At 40.0% G+C, this 14,847-nt stretch overlaps 3 protein-coding genes across 8 annotated transcripts; 1 reads left to right on the top strand and 2 right to left on the bottom strand.

Moving 5' to 3' along the window:
- The first annotated feature begins 1,671 nt into the window (after positions 1–1,671).
- On the top strand, positions 1,672–4,159 carry LOC108821094 (low-specificity L-threonine aldolase 1-like). 2 transcript variants are annotated; one of them, XM_018594140.2, is made up of 9 exons: positions 1,672–1,714; positions 2,218–2,670; positions 2,744–2,855; positions 2,955–3,005; positions 3,112–3,316; positions 3,402–3,460; positions 3,568–3,668; positions 3,770–3,836; positions 3,933–4,159. In XM_018594140.2, exons 2-9 carry the CDS (start codon positions 2,228–2,230, stop codon positions 3,969–3,971), a joined length of 1,077 nt encoding a protein of 358 aa, XP_018449642.1. In that variant the 5' UTR covers positions 1,672–1,714; positions 2,218–2,227; the 3' UTR covers positions 3,972–4,159. The 2 variants fall into 2 exon arrangements, with proteins under 2 accessions (XP_018449642.1, XP_018449643.1); XM_018594141.2 differs by lacking the exon at positions 3,770–3,836.
- A 150-nt stretch (positions 4,160–4,309) lies between these two features.
- LOC108822521 (putative lysine-specific demethylase JMJ16) lies at positions 4,310–9,838 on the bottom strand. 5 transcript variants are annotated; one of them, XM_018595627.2, is made up of 12 exons: positions 9,684–9,838; positions 8,711–9,022; positions 8,524–8,601; positions 8,362–8,439; positions 7,767–8,279; positions 7,451–7,678; positions 7,190–7,351; positions 6,676–7,044; positions 5,416–6,589; positions 5,210–5,313; positions 4,864–5,061; positions 4,310–4,779 (listed from the first exon to the last, which is right to left on the bottom strand). In XM_018595627.2, the coding sequence occupies exons 2-12, from the start codon at positions 9,011–9,013 to the stop codon at positions 4,453–4,455; spliced, it is 3,534 nt and encodes a 1,177-aa protein (XP_018451129.2). In that variant the 5' UTR covers positions 9,014–9,022; positions 9,684–9,838; the 3' UTR covers positions 4,310–4,452. The 5 variants fall into 5 exon arrangements, with proteins under 5 accessions (XP_018451129.2, XP_018451127.2, XP_018451130.2 ...); XM_018595625.2 differs by lacking the exon at positions 9,684–9,838 and adding an exon at positions 9,497–9,655; XM_018595628.2 differs by lacking the exon at positions 9,684–9,838 and adding an exon at positions 9,404–9,492.
- A 324-nt stretch (positions 9,839–10,162) lies between these two features.
- LOC108823111 (leucine-rich repeat receptor-like protein kinase PXL1) lies at positions 10,163–13,557 on the bottom strand. The gene has a single exon (XM_018596364.2). It carries the CDS (start codon positions 13,442–13,444, stop codon positions 10,355–10,357), a length of 3,090 nt encoding a protein of 1,029 aa, XP_018451866.1. The 5' UTR covers positions 13,445–13,557; the 3' UTR covers positions 10,163–10,354.
- Between the last annotated feature and the right edge of the window lie 1,290 nt (positions 13,558–14,847).

Genomic DNA, 14,847 nt, shown 5'->3' with positions numbered 1-14,847 from the left:
GCAAAAATGAAAACTAATAAAATCTGGAAAAATCCGATAGAGACGGAGACGCCATGATCCATGAGAGTAGAAGTGAAACGTGGGAGCTGAGTCATTTTATATCGCAGTCACATTTCTATAAATAGAGAGAGATGGAGAGACATGAAGGTATCTCCACTAATTTAGAGACTTTGAAAAAGTATTGACGACTAGTGGGTGAGACATATCTGAGTTCCATCTTCTCTACTTGTAAGTCTTTCTTACTAACCAAGTGGTGGTATACGTTCCTTTTTCCATCTTTTTTTTTTGATAAAGGGCTCTTTTTTCCATCTTCTTCTTCATTCTAAAAAATGAATAAAACAAATTTTGTGTTTTAGAACTAATGGTAGGAAGACTTGTAGACGATATAACTTACATGGTGCCTCAGTTATAGCATGCTCCTATGTATATTTGATTTCCGTTCCATCATAGACCATTTTTGCTCGTTAAATTCGTAGCATGTATCATATTATGAGTATTTGAGAGTAACAATAAAGGGCACATATTATAGTAAATAGAATAAAATTTGCATGTGTGTATTGTCATTAGAAAATCATGATTTGCCTTTTTCTGCATCATATCTGTCTTCTTTCGTAGATATGTGGTGAGAAATAATTATCCAGCTTATTGTATGAGCAGATCATTGGTATATAATTATTAAAACAGGCTATACTCGTAAATTTGATTTTCTTTTGATATTCTGTATATATGTTTTTTGAGAAGATATTTTCCTTAAGTTTGGAACATTAAGACCCATGCATGGTACCCAATAATCTATCTAGATTAAGATCCTTAAATCATAGCTAGTCATTCGTCCAAAAACAAAAAATAGTTTATAATCCAAACAAAAATTTAGAAAAGACAAGAATAAAGTTACATAGGCCATCACAAAAAGGCATGGGCTTCGATTAGATCAACTGTAAGTGAACACTATATAACTTAGGTTCATCGATACAGCCGAGGATAATAAGAAGACAACAGCTATCTCGTGAATTGCTCTTTGCGTTGAACACGTATGTACGTGTATCTGCCAAACAGTTCCTAATTCCTAAGGCTTTCCTGGCAGCCAAATGGTAACTTTGGCCTAAATATATCTGCCAAGTCCACGTAAATCATCCACGTACGTAGTGCTAGTCTAGCTTAATTTATTAAATAGTTAAAGAAATAATCTATACTGTGGAGACAAAAAGGCTTTGTTTCAGATTATCCTGAAAATAACAAACATCTTTGAATATCTCACACCCACTCGAACTACCTCTTATGATATTAACAGATTATGTGTTTGTATATTTTCTTTCTTCATAACATGCAAACCTTAATCTTTCCTTAGCTTCACGATGTTTTTTCTTAATTTGTTCTTTTTTTTTTTTGAATTTTTAGTATGTTTTAATTATTGCGATGTGTTATTATGGTGTTAGGCCGCAACAAGCTTATTTAACCAAGCTTAAGAGCAACGTTATCGGGCGGGACCATTTTGAGTCCTTACAACTAAAAAAGCAGAGGAAGCATGACACACAGTAAGGACGACACAGCAAAGACTATTAAGGACGTTCCTTATATAAGGACTTTTTTCCTTGGTCCCCCTCGGTTTTGATGATCAGTGGTCCCTCCCCCCCTTAAGGACGCAGCAAGGACGACGCGATAATGTTGCTCTAAGTTGGAGTCAGAAACAAGAGTAGATTCTTCATTTACACAGGTACTCCTCCTGTTCTCATGTAAAATATTATTCAAATCTCAACCTGCATAATCATCATTCTCATGCTCAACACTCTGATTATTCTGAATACTTTTATTACTAGGACTAGTTTTCTATTTTATAATATTAGTGTTCTGACTATATTTTATTATAGTAAGATCTTCTAAGATTTTTCCTCCTAGTGATGTCAAGGAGGAAGGGGACATTTTAATATTCCTCTATCCTAATTTTCCAATATTTAAAAGCAGTCTGTGAGATTCGTACGGACATTTGCATTTTAATAGGAATTTTATTGTGATGTCCCCAAAGACCAGTTCAAACGTTCAATTATAGGAAAACTAAATGTCAAGGTTCTTTCATCTAATCTGACAGTCAAAACTGTTGAAACTGATTCTTTAAAAAAACCATTAACAATTAAGAAGTCTTTACCTTATTATAACACGTTAGGGCATTTGTTTACCCTTTTTTACGTTTCCTAATCTTTACCTTATATAACACGTTAGGGCTTTTAAGATGGTGGTAAGAAGTGTGGATCTACGATCAGACACCGTGACTAGACCCACTGATGCCATGCGCGAAGCAATGGCTAGTGCAGAGGTGGACGATGACATCCTTGGCTACGACCCAACCGCTCGACATCTTGAAGAGGAGATGGCTAAGATGATGGGCAAAGAGGCAGCTCTGTTCGTGCCATCCGGTACAATGGCGAATCTGATATGCGTTATGGTTCACTGCGAGGTGAGAGGCAGCGAGGTGATTCTTGGAGACAACTCTCACATCCATGTGTACGAGAATGGAGGGATATCAACAATCGGTGGCGTGCATCCCAAGACAATCAAGAATGAAGAAGACGGGACGATGGACTTGGAGGCTATAGAAGCAGCTATTAGAGACCCTAAAGGAAGCACGTTTTATCCATCTACAAGGTTGATTTGCTTGGAGAACACACACGCCAAGTAAGTGTCGGCTAGCGAGTGTGCAAATATGTTTTTTGTTAACTAGTCTCTTATGATGTTTTGGTTGGTGCAGCTCTGGAGGGAGATGTTTGAGTGCTGAATACACAGATAGTGTTGGAGAGATTGCGAAGAGACATGGTCTGAAGCTTCATATTGATGGAGCTCGCCTCTTTAATGCTTCCATTGTAATATCAATCATCTAATAAGTTTGTACTAGGATTGTGACACATAAATAATTATTATAAACCATAGACTAAAATGTTATGAAATATTTTCTTTTGTAGGCACTTGGAGTTCCAGTCAATAGGCTTGTAGAGGCTGCTGACTCTGTTTCGGTACTCTATTCTCTCTTTGTAACCTCTGAAAAAAAAATTTAGTTAAAAGATAACTGAGAGATTCTCACACTCACTCACACACTTGTACATATATACTATGTTTCAGGTGTGTCTCTCTAAAGGTCTTGGAGCTCCGGTAGGAACTGTAATCGTTGGTTCAAGTGGTTTCATAGAAAAGGCGAAAAGGTTGAGGAAAACATTAGGTGGAGGAATGAGGCAAATAGGTGTTCTGTGTGCAGCCGCTTTGGTCGCACTCCAAGAGAATCTCCCAAAGCTACAATTTGACCACAAGAAGGCAAAGTTGTTAGCTGGTAAAGTACACACCATTCATTATAATCTACCTCAACAAGAAAATAAAGAAAAAATAACTCCATTAACGTAAATATAAATTTGCAGAAGGTTTGAATCAAATGAAAGGGATTAGAATAAACGTTGCAGCAGTAGAGACCAACATGGTGCGTAGCCACTCACAAACTCACATGTCTTGTTGTTATCGATCAGTAAGGGATAAATAAAAAACTGCCTATTTGTTTAATTATTGTATGGCCTCAAAAAAATGCAGATATTCATGGATATGGAGGATGGATCAAGACTTACGGCTGAGAAACTGCGCAAGTGTCTAACGGAGTGTGGCATTCTCGTCCTCCCGGGAAACTCACCCCGGTATGTCTCACATCGGCAGATTTTGATTGTTTTTAAACGTTTAACATGCAAATAAATAAGCTTTAGATTATAGTAAATATTTACTTGGAATGTGGTTTCAGGATCAGAATGGTTGTACACCACCAAATAACAACAAGTGACGTACACTACACATTGTCTTGCTTACAAGTAACAATAATATTTTATCCTATCTCTCTGTATTCACAACTTTCTCTAACAGTGACACTGATGATGTTAATATGAATATTGATCTTTTTTTCGCAGCAAGCAGTGCAAATGATTCAGGAACCAAGCCTAAACTAAGCTGGCGAAACCGGAAAAGTGTTTTTCTTTTTTTAAATGTTGTTTGTCTAAGTTTTTTTAAAATAAGGATCGATCTCTCCATGAAATTGTAACTATATCATTTCCTCCAATTTTATTATGAAACACACTCACAGTTGCAAGAAAAATGTTTTTTTTTTAATCTATTATTACTGCTAAAAGATAAATAAGTCGAGAGCAAAAAGTATAAGAACTGAATTTTTTTTATAATCTCTTTCAATTCAATGTACTTTGCACTTTCAAAAGAGAGTCAATACTAGTAAAGTGATGTACTTTGCTCTGTGATGTCAACCACACAGAGCCGTGGGAGTCTAAACTAGTAACCAAAACTAATGGTTTCAAGAACGCATAGTTATATGTTTCTATTCTTCCTCTGTAAAGGGTGACCAAAAAGAATGAGCAATGCAGCCTTTCATCAACTCTGTATGTACACACTAAAAAAACAATCTCCTTCCATATAAAATCAGCGCCGCTTCTGGATCTCTTCCTTCACAAGTTCGGTCACCAAATCTATGTTAGACTCACTTAAAACCTCTTGAAGTGAGCTTAGTTCCTCCATGTTAGCTTTCTTAAGCAGAACTTTGAGAGTGGAGTTTGTTCCAGCAGGTAATAACAGACGACGTCCGGGAGCTTTCTGGAGATTTCTCACATCCGATGATGATTGTATGCTTGTTGTCTTGTTGGCTTCTCTGAGAAGAGGATTTGCAAGGAACTGCACTTGTGGCCGCGAATAAGGCCTGGAGTCCCAATACTCTGTGCAAACTCTATTCACGTCTAACGCTTCAATAGCCTGTTTACAAATTGAAGCTTCATACTTTTCTAGGAATCATAGAAGACGAGAAAATGCCAAAGTTGGTTTTAGTATTTTTTCTACCTGTAGGATTGCAGGTGAAGTATATCCAAACATTTCAAAACCGTCAGGACTCCCAGAGGGCTGCAGAGGAGGAAGATCTAGCTTACCAGCTTTGTGCTGCTTACTTATCTCTTGGTTTACTCTATCTCTTACCATCTCCCAGCATCTTGTAGGCGACAAGTGAGCAAACACCTCACTGGGATTACCCTCCAAGTGAACCTGACAAGAAGATCACACCACACAGTCTGTTGATGAGCAAAGATTTTATCTGATTTGCACGATGACCAATATAATCCAAGGCAACGCAACCTTTTTTAGACCAATAGATCAACCGACTACGTAGGAGAAAGAAAGGTATCAAATTTACCATGAACAACGGACTATTGCGTCCAGCATCAAGAATTTCTGAAATGTAGAAGCTCATCCTTGTTGGATCCAAAATATTTATGTACCTGACCCGACTACGGTATCCTGCACCCAAAGAATAATAGACATTAAACACTTGCAAAAATATCTATGTTTTTTTTATGTTCTCAAGTTGCAAAAAGAAAATACATGACAGCAGGAGGTCACCTTTAGGAAAAATCGCTTGGCGGTTGCACCATGATTTTCCAGAAAGCACACATCCATAGTTTAAAGGCTCTACATTGCAATTGATTCTCCTCACAACTTTTGCTATACGTGGACCCTTTTGGCGGATGATCCTATCCGGACTATTATTCTGTGAACAAGACGGTGTACCTGAGTTACTTCTTATCCCATCAACCACATCCACTATAGCCAAACTTCCAGAGGTTTTGGCTTTACAGCTAATAGGTTTTAAGCCACCTTGGTTGCTAGTAACAAGAGCAAGTCCATCAGCTACGGTATTAACTTCCGCGGGAGATACAGAACTTGGTACATCCCCTTGCACTGCTCTTTGGTCATTACTAGTAGGCAATGACATAGTGTTTTGTCTATCAAGCAAAGAAATTGCTTGCTTTTCGGCCATTGGAACAGGGGTTTTACTAGTCGCTTCTAACGCTAAAACGTGGGTTGGTCTCTCCCGTATCTTCAAATGCTTGCCTGGCGAGACTCGTTTCCTAGGTATGTCGTGCTCATCATCACTGAGGAGTATCACATCATCAGGTACACTCTGTGGATTCTTTTTTCCAGCAGCTGACACAGAGATGCCTCCTTCAGATGGTTGGCAAACTGGAACAGAAGAATCATAAACAGTTTCTTCTTTGACTGGCTTCATACAATGGCTTGGTGTTAACTGCTCCTCCTTGACTTCTAATAATTTACTCGTCTTTTCTAACCGTCTGCTCAGATCTTCTCTCGATGTTGCTTTCATCTGTAAATCTTTCCCTAAAAGTGCAGCTGCTTGTTGTGGTTCTTCTTCATCTATCTCCATCTTGCTTCCTGAGAGGTTTTCACTTAAAGCCAATCCTAAATCTTGACGCGCCCATCTATACACAGAACTAAGTTTACCTTCCACAGCCTCGAGAAGAACATTCAGTTCATCCATATCGTAGCGAAATAGATAATATTTAGTAACCCACGGACACGAACACAACTGCTTCACATGTGTCAAGCATGAGTACTTCTCTGGGGAACAGCGGCAACCAGCTGCGGAGAGGTGCAAATCAAAGAAGCATATACAACACTCTCTCTCGTTGGTAGCATCGAAATTACTATGCATCTTCAGTGCAAGTGAAGAGCTGCACAAAAATTCTCTTCTTGTACGTTCCATGTCAATGCGTGCCTAATTAATAAAACCATCACAAAGTCAATTAATCACCATGTTGAACGATCCTTAACTTCAAGAAACAAGAGAAAAGACATCTCTACCTTGAGTGTTTTTGCCAAAATCCCATCCTTTCCACTAAACTCCTTCCACCACAAGTTATATATTGTATTCTTCTTTAGCAAGTTAAGCTCCCAGTCGGCTTTCACTACTTCTCTTGCTGCCCCAAGCAACAGTTTATCATGCGAGATGGACGTTTTTCTACCCTGTTGACTGTATAATTCTATAGCAATCTGCCCATGAGGGAGCCAGTCAACTGGTGCTACATTCACAGCTTCAGCACAGTTGAAACCACAATTAAAACCCGCATGATATGCCCGAGGAAAAGTCAAGACAAACTCTCCAGCGTGCTGGACGCAACGGTGCACAGGTACTCCTGCGGTTTTCAATTTTGAAGGGGAGAGTTGTGTAACCTACAGGAAAGAGCATCAAAGGATTAACTTTATGCAATCACACGGAAACAATGGATCCATAGAAGTTCCTAAAGAGTTATCAACTACAAAGTGAGTGTAGAACACAGTTTTGATTCAGCTTTCATCAAATATATCTAACGCTTACTAGCTTATGAAGCAAATCAGGCTGTTCTTCGAAAAGGTCAGGCAAATGCTTTCTCATCGCCTCCTCTAGTTTAACAGCATCCTTCCCCGCAACACCATACCACAATTTTGGGGCACCCCAGTGCATGTAATTCATCGAATACAAATGGTGATCTTCAACATGCTATTTAGGGGGAACAATAACAAAAGAAATGTCAGTAGTGGAAAATAATAAAACAATTTAATTCAGCCACCATTTGTGAAACATAATGATCAATCTTACCCAGCAGAAAGAAGAAAAGCACATCCCAATATACAACCACGGTACAAGGACACCAGAGATATCACTGGCCTCATGCTTAAGAAGGGATCCTGGAAGCCTTGAGAAATTATTTAAGTTCCAGCCCGATTTTGCATATATTTCGTCTGAAGAAGAAGCCTCGTGAGTTGATGATATCTTGGGGAATCCGCTACCAAACACCCCAGTTTCAAGGTCAGCACCATATAGCACCTATATTAAAGAATCAACGAGGTAGTCAGGACACTACAGAGGCCACAATAGACAATAAACCCCCAAATAAAAAGGAATAAAGCTTCACCTCTATCTCTTCGGTTGCTTTATCTACTATCCGCCAATATTCACCTTCAACATCCTCAACTGCTGGCTCCCAGGAGTCCATGGAGTCACCAGCTTTACATTCACTGTATGTAGAAGTCTCACTCTTTTTAAAGTACTGAGCCTTGAACTCATCAGCATACTTTTTGAAGTCTTTTAAAGTGAACCCTGGACCAGGTTCAAACCCAAACGTCTCAAGCTCACTCATTCCGGGACTTGCAGAGCCAGGATCGCCAGAATCCATTCCCATTTTCATGCACTTTCTCTTCTTCCTTCTCATTTGATTAGAATGCTTTGAAACCTTCTTCATTGAACTCCGGTTCTGAAGTTTATCCACTCTTTGGACACGTGTGTTAAATTTAGAACCTTCCCACACTTGCTTTTCTTTCAGCGGGCACGGTGGTTTCCAGGAAGGAGGAGGAACAATGCGGCAGATTCCATACTTCTCAGCCTTGGGTCTTATTTTAGCTATGTAGCTCAAAGTGTCTTCAAACTCCTACAAACATGTTTCCAGTTCAATGTCAGAAAATATGAATATGCAGTTGAAAAGTAGAAGTTATAGAATGTGGAAACAAAACCTCCTCGCTCGGGTAGAATATAGGGGCATCTTCAAGGTCAGGCCTACGAGCTTCATCTGGATGCCATCTCGCAGTTACCTGTGAACATTGACGCTAATAGTGTTATGAAACAAGAAAAGGTAATAAGACACTTAATGCTCAATCAAAGGTGAGATTATTAACCTTTTGGCAGTCATTACATTCTGCACATCCTCTAGTCACACCCTTTGGTAGAGAAGGAGGAGACTTCACTCCACAATTCTGCAACCACATGATGATGCATTAGAACAAGGCAAAGAAAGAACAAAAAAAAAACAAGTTGCTGCTGATAATAAGCCATAAGCAAATTAAAAAAAAAAAGGGAACTAACTTGATCAAGATTTTGAGGCGAGGCCTTCTTCTCATTGTTTGGATCAGCAGCAACATCATCATCATAGTTAATCCAAGGTCTACGCCGTAGAGACCGAGCAGCTTTGGCTTCATCGGATTCAGTCTCCAACTCAGCTTGATTTGATACAGAAGCAACACTCTCCATTGCATTAGCCTTGGTCTGATCATCAGGGACAAGTCTTCTTTTTAAAGTGAAAGTAGCATATGATTCAAACCCAGGAGGAACAGATGGCAACTCATCACTTTCTTCTTTCACACAGATTCTCATCAGCTCTGTCCCCATTACTTAACACTGTTCCAACAAACAAAATACAATTTGGAAAAGTCTCATCATTTCCCAAGAATATCACAAACCCCAATATTAGAAACTAAAAATGAAAAATACTAATAATACATGACACTAAATATCTAAATCAAATCAAAATCTAAGTAGACCCATTACAAAATAGTATCTGACTTGGAAACTAGGGTTTCTTAAATTAGAGGTCAAAACAGCTGGAGAACTGCATCCAGATTCAGGTCATCGTAACTCAGAATCGGTATAAAAAAAATCAACAAGAGATTTGAAAGATCTGAGGAAATCCTAATCAATTTGCAATTTTAGTAATTTATTTTTTTACAAAAAGAATATCAGATCTGGCCCCTAAATTCGAACACAGATCCAGATTATTACGAAACTGATGAAGAAACATCGCATGTCCTTTTCCATATTTGCATTAAAAAAATACAAATCATTCACCACAGAAGTCCAAATATGAAACCAAACCTTTTCTATTCTCCCAGAGAGAAAAAAAGCCACAAAATCAAAAGGATGAAGGAAGAAGAAAAGGGCAAATTGGGAATTAGATCTACAGGTCCATGATGTGTTGGTTGATATTTGTGATCTATTTCAAATCCTCAAGAAACAATATCAACAAAGCAAAGAGATATTTTTTTTTACTAATATCAATCACCTTTTTTCAATTTAAGATCATATCAGAGAGGAAACAAAGAGTCAGGTGTTGGCTTGCTTGCTGGGCTTTTGATATAAACCAACTTTCCCTAAGTTTTGCTGTGTGATGTGTGATGATGTCTTCTTATAAGTTAAAAGAGTAACGCTTCAAAACCAAGCAGATGCAATTTTCCTATACAATTTGTTTATAACCTATGGTCTATAACCATCAAAAGGGGTAACGAAATAAATATTAAAAAAAAGCATTAAAGCCAAGTGTGTACTAATACAAATTGGTTTTGTTTATTACGGGTGGTGGACATTACCGGATATCCGCACACTGTTTTAGTCGATTTTTCTAGAAATATTTGTGCATTCCTTTTGATATATAACTTTTTTTAAATGAAGGTAAACAAAATTAACTTTTTGAAAAATTTGAGAGTTTTTTTATTTTGTTAATTGTTTCCTCAGTTTTAACATGTTTGTTCGTATTATTTACAACTTTTAGTTTATTAATATGATTTTCCTCAGTAAATACAATTTCGAATGATGATGACACATTGGGTTCAACGAGCCCATCAATTTTCGAAAACATGTGGCCTTAGGTCCATTAAACAAAAGGTACCAATCAAAATACAATGGACTCCACGTCATCAAAATTTACAAAAACACCCTTCCCGCCTCCGGTCTTCCCTAAATCAACCCAACCACCGGCGAGTTTCTAAAAACCGGCAGATCTCCACCGTGACTCACGCTTTTCCGCCTCGGTCTCGCCTCCGCGAGCATCGTCATCACATCCCTAATCGACGGCCTATCCTTCGGGAGCTTCGCAGTACACAGAAGCGCGATCCTCAGCGCCAGAAGCATCTCCTCGATCACATGCCCACACTCACCCGCCACGCTCGGATCCAGCACTCCCTCCAAGCTCTCGCTCCTCTTCACCTTCCTCCTAATCCACTCCACAACATCAATCGACTCCTCCTCCTCCGCGAACGAAGGATCGCCAACCGGCATCTTCCCCGTCACCAGCTCGAGCATCACCACGCCGAGGCTGTACACATCGCTCCTCTCGTCGATCGTTAGCGCGTAGCCGTACTCCGGAGCTATGTACCCGTACGATCCCGCCACCATGGAGACCGTCTCGTTCTTGCGGAGCATCGTCTTCGCCAATCCGAAATCGGCGATCCTCGCCTCGAGGTTCGAGTCTAACAATATGTTGTTCGATTTAATGTCTCTGTGGATGATCGGTGGATAACAGTCGTTGTGCAGGTAGTTGAGTCCTTGAACGACTCCAACGGCCACGTTGTAACGCGATAACCAATCTCTCAACAAGAATTTATTATCTTTCGAATGTAACGCCGTGCCTAAGTTGCCGTTAGGCATGTACTCGTACACCATCATCACTTCTCTCTCGTTGTGTATGTAGCCGAGGATTTTAACAATGTTTCGGTGTCTGAGATTACCTAGGAGGTTTACTTCTTTTAGTATGTCGTCCTCTTGTTCTTCGTCTTGACTGTGATGATGATGGTGATGGTGGTCTTCGATGTCGGTTTGTGGTGACGGTGACTTCCAGAGTTTTTTAACGGCTACCGTTAGTAACGGCCGTCTCATGACTTCTGCTTTGTAGACTATCCCCATGGCTCCCATTCCGATGATGTTTGATTCTTTGATGTGTGTTAAGACGTCTCCTGCTGTGAAGCAGAGTCTCTGGAAAGCCACTAGTCTCCACGGCCACTCCTCTCGAGGCTGTTTGCAGAAGAGGTACTCTCTGGCGAAGTTGCTGTAGAGATCCCATCTTCTGTACACCCATCTCCCCGCCAAGAATATCATTCCGAGAGAGACGATGACTGCTGTTCCGACGATGAACCCGAAGACTGCGTGATGCATGTGGATTCTAGGGGTTCTCTCTCTTGCTGACAAAGCTAGGCTCTTTGAGCAAGGGGGTAGAACTCCGCCGCACAAGCCTTGGTTTCCGACGAGGTCGTTTTGGTTTATGGCTGCAAACAGATTGTTTGAGGGGACAGGTCCTGTGAGTTTGTTGAATGACACGTTCAGCATCTCGAGCGTTGGGGAGGCTCCCAAGTTCTGCGGTATGTTCCCGGTTAGAGAGTTGTTTGAGAGGTCGAGGATAGCTAACATGTGCATCCCGGCTAGTGCCTGAGGGATCTCTCCGACCAATTGGTTGCTCTTGAGATTTAGGCTCACGAGTTTCTCTAAGGAAGCGATTCTCTCTGGGATTTGGCCTGAAAAACGGTTGAAGGAGAGGTCGAGGACGGACAGAGACGGACGATCCTGAATCTGGTTGGGTATGTTTCCGGCGAAGCTGTTATGCGAGGCGATGAAAGTCTGGAGATTGGGACTTGAGAAAATTGAATAAGGTAGGGATGAGAGATGGTTAAAGGATATGTCTATGAAGGAGAGTGATTTGGAGGATGTTATGTCGTCTGGAACTTGACCGGTGAGGTTGTTTTTGGCTAGCTCTAGATGTTGAAGCATTGGCAAGTCACCTGAGCCGGCTGGTATTGGTCCTGAAATGAGATTCTTCTGGATTCGGACACGAACCAAAGTCGGACACGAGAAGATGTCCTCTGGAATCTGACCTGAGAACGAGTTGTTGAAGAGAATGAGCTTTGTGAGGTTTCTGTGATAGCACAGTCCGGATGGGATATCCCCTGTTAGCTTGTTTGATGAGACATCTAGCCATTTCAACGGCGAACTCTTGCCGAGATCCACCGGTAAGGAACCCGTCAGAGAGTTTTGCCACAGCTCGAGAACCTCGAGGTTCGGTAACTCAGCGATCTTTGAGGGAATGGTTCCCGTGAGTTGATTCCTCATCAGATTCAGAAGCTGCAGATTCTTCAACTCGGCTACTTCTGTTGGTATCTCTCCTGTGATCTGGTTATCAGACAGATCAAGGAACACAAGAGAAGTGATGTTACCGACTTCCCGAGGAATCTTCCCTGTGAGACAGTTCTGGTAGAGATAAACCGTTGTAAGCTGTTTCAGCTGTCCCAAAGAAGATGGAATCGAGCCCGTGAGGTTCCCAACAGCCAAATCGAGGTATTGGAGTTGCGTCAGCTTCCCAAACTCTTCTGGAATCTGACCTGTGAAGCCATTGTAACCGAGAATGATGGTCTCTAAGGAAGAGAGCTCGCCGATAACCTTCGGTAGCTTTCCGCTTAAGTTATTACCAGAAAGACCTAGAAACGTCAGCTTCTTGAGATTCGTGAACGAAGAAGGTACGGAGCCTTCGAAGTAACCTCCACGAAAGTCCAAAACCTCAAGTGTAGTCGCGTTGCCGAGATCTTCAGGGAGAAACCCAGAGAAATTGTTGCTGGAGGCGTTGACGTGTGTAAGACCAGTGGCCATTCCTAGACCGTAAGGGAAGGTTCCAAAGAAGCTGTTCACACTCACGTCGATGACTTTCAAGGAAGTGAGGTTAGAGAGAGATTTAGGAAGAGAGCACTCGAACGCATTGTTGCTGAGATCAAGAACTTGCAGAGAAGGGAAGCTCTGAATCTGATCTGAGATGTTTCCACTGAGATTCATGTTGGGGAGTAGAAGCTTAGCCACGGAACCAATTTGATCGCAGTGAACTCCGGTCCAGTGACAATGAACGGACCCGGTAGCGTTCTCGGGTCTCTTCCAGTCTTGGAGATTGTTAGAAGGATCAAACAGGTCTGACTTGATAGCCAACAAGATCTCTTGTTCTTGAAATGTTTCAGACGAAACAAGAGAGAAAGCAATGTAACAGAAGAGAAAGAAAAGTTGAGGTGTCGTCATTGTTTTCTCTTCTTCACTTTTTGGCTAAGCTTGTGGCATTTGGAAACCAAATGGTGCAACTGAGATTGAAAGGTCCACAAGCTAAGAGTTTGATAACAGAGGAGAGTGGAAACGAAAAGCTGGAAAACAATGATTAGTCAGAATCTTATTTTATTTTAATCCCCTCTCAATTATTTTATCATGATTGTGTTTCTTTTTCTATCGGTGGAATTAATATACCAATTCCTTTGGCAAAAATAAATATAAATTGTTAGGTTTTGTATATTTAACATATAAGAAAATAGATGATATGATTTCTTTCATATGTGTTGCTGATCTGTATAGACATCAAACATTAAAGTGCTGATGAAGAGATTAAAATAATGATCGTGGGATCTTGAGTTTATAAACAGCTAATCATAAGACACTGAGTGACTTGTAAAGCTTTGTCCTCATTAGGGATTAGTGGGACAGTGAAACATGGCCAGAGAATGTGTCTCGCCTAGTGCTCTACTTTTAACTATTTTCATCACGGAGATGATTAATAGATCAGTCAAAATGAAAAAAATGTTTGTAAAAAAACTATCACTACTAGAAATTAACTCCACCTCATGTCGGAATTTGACACTATCGATGTTCTTTTTACATGTGTTTGATTTTCACACACATAAATGTTACTTTCATGGAACAATGCTGATAAATCATTTTAAGTCAACGTAACGTACCTTTTAATCATCTTAAATGTGTGAGTAAATGCATCGGAAGACATGCATGGTCCGTTTAGTTTTGTGATCATAAAGGCAGGATCCTGTACATGGTCTGGATGATTTTATGATCATAGAGTACACGAGTGGTCGATCATGCTTACGGTCTTAGGATACTTCGAATACACATCCACGTTAGATGATACTTTCTTTGTTGCTTCAATCCATAGGTGTTTGTGCCATGCTGCTTGTTCATTTCATTTTTTGTTGATGGTTTTCTAAACATGTTTTGCTATGTATTGAATGTATTTACTATGCTTTTAATAGCTGCAACACAATGCTTTTCAAATGTGGGATTTTCAAGGAGATTTTTGGTTGGTGTGTGATTGTTTCAAGAATCCATTTAAACTTTCATTAGCCGGAAGAATGTTTTCTTAATTTCCGTATGCCGTCAAAAAAATACATGATATGATATGAGGTTTCTGAGAGAATCTTTTCACGTTGTTAGAGCATAATTAAAGACAAAAAAGAAAGTTCATTGCCAAGTTGCAAATAGGAACGTCCCATAACACTTGCGTGCATGTTAATACAATACTTATACACTTAATTATTGCAAACATGTACATGTATGATTAAACTTAAACTTTATGATATATCTTTTGTACTTGAATTTAATTTTTGGTTTCTTTTGCTAAAATATATTCCTTTGATCTTAAGGTA

Source organism: Raphanus sativus, chromosome 8 (assembly GCF_000801105.2).
Source record: "Raphanus sativus cultivar WK10039 chromosome 8, ASM80110v3, whole genome shotgun sequence".
NCBI classification, from domain to species: Eukaryota; Viridiplantae; Streptophyta; class Magnoliopsida; order Brassicales; family Brassicaceae; genus Raphanus; species Raphanus sativus.
This window is presented reverse-complemented; position numbering and strand designations above follow the sequence as displayed.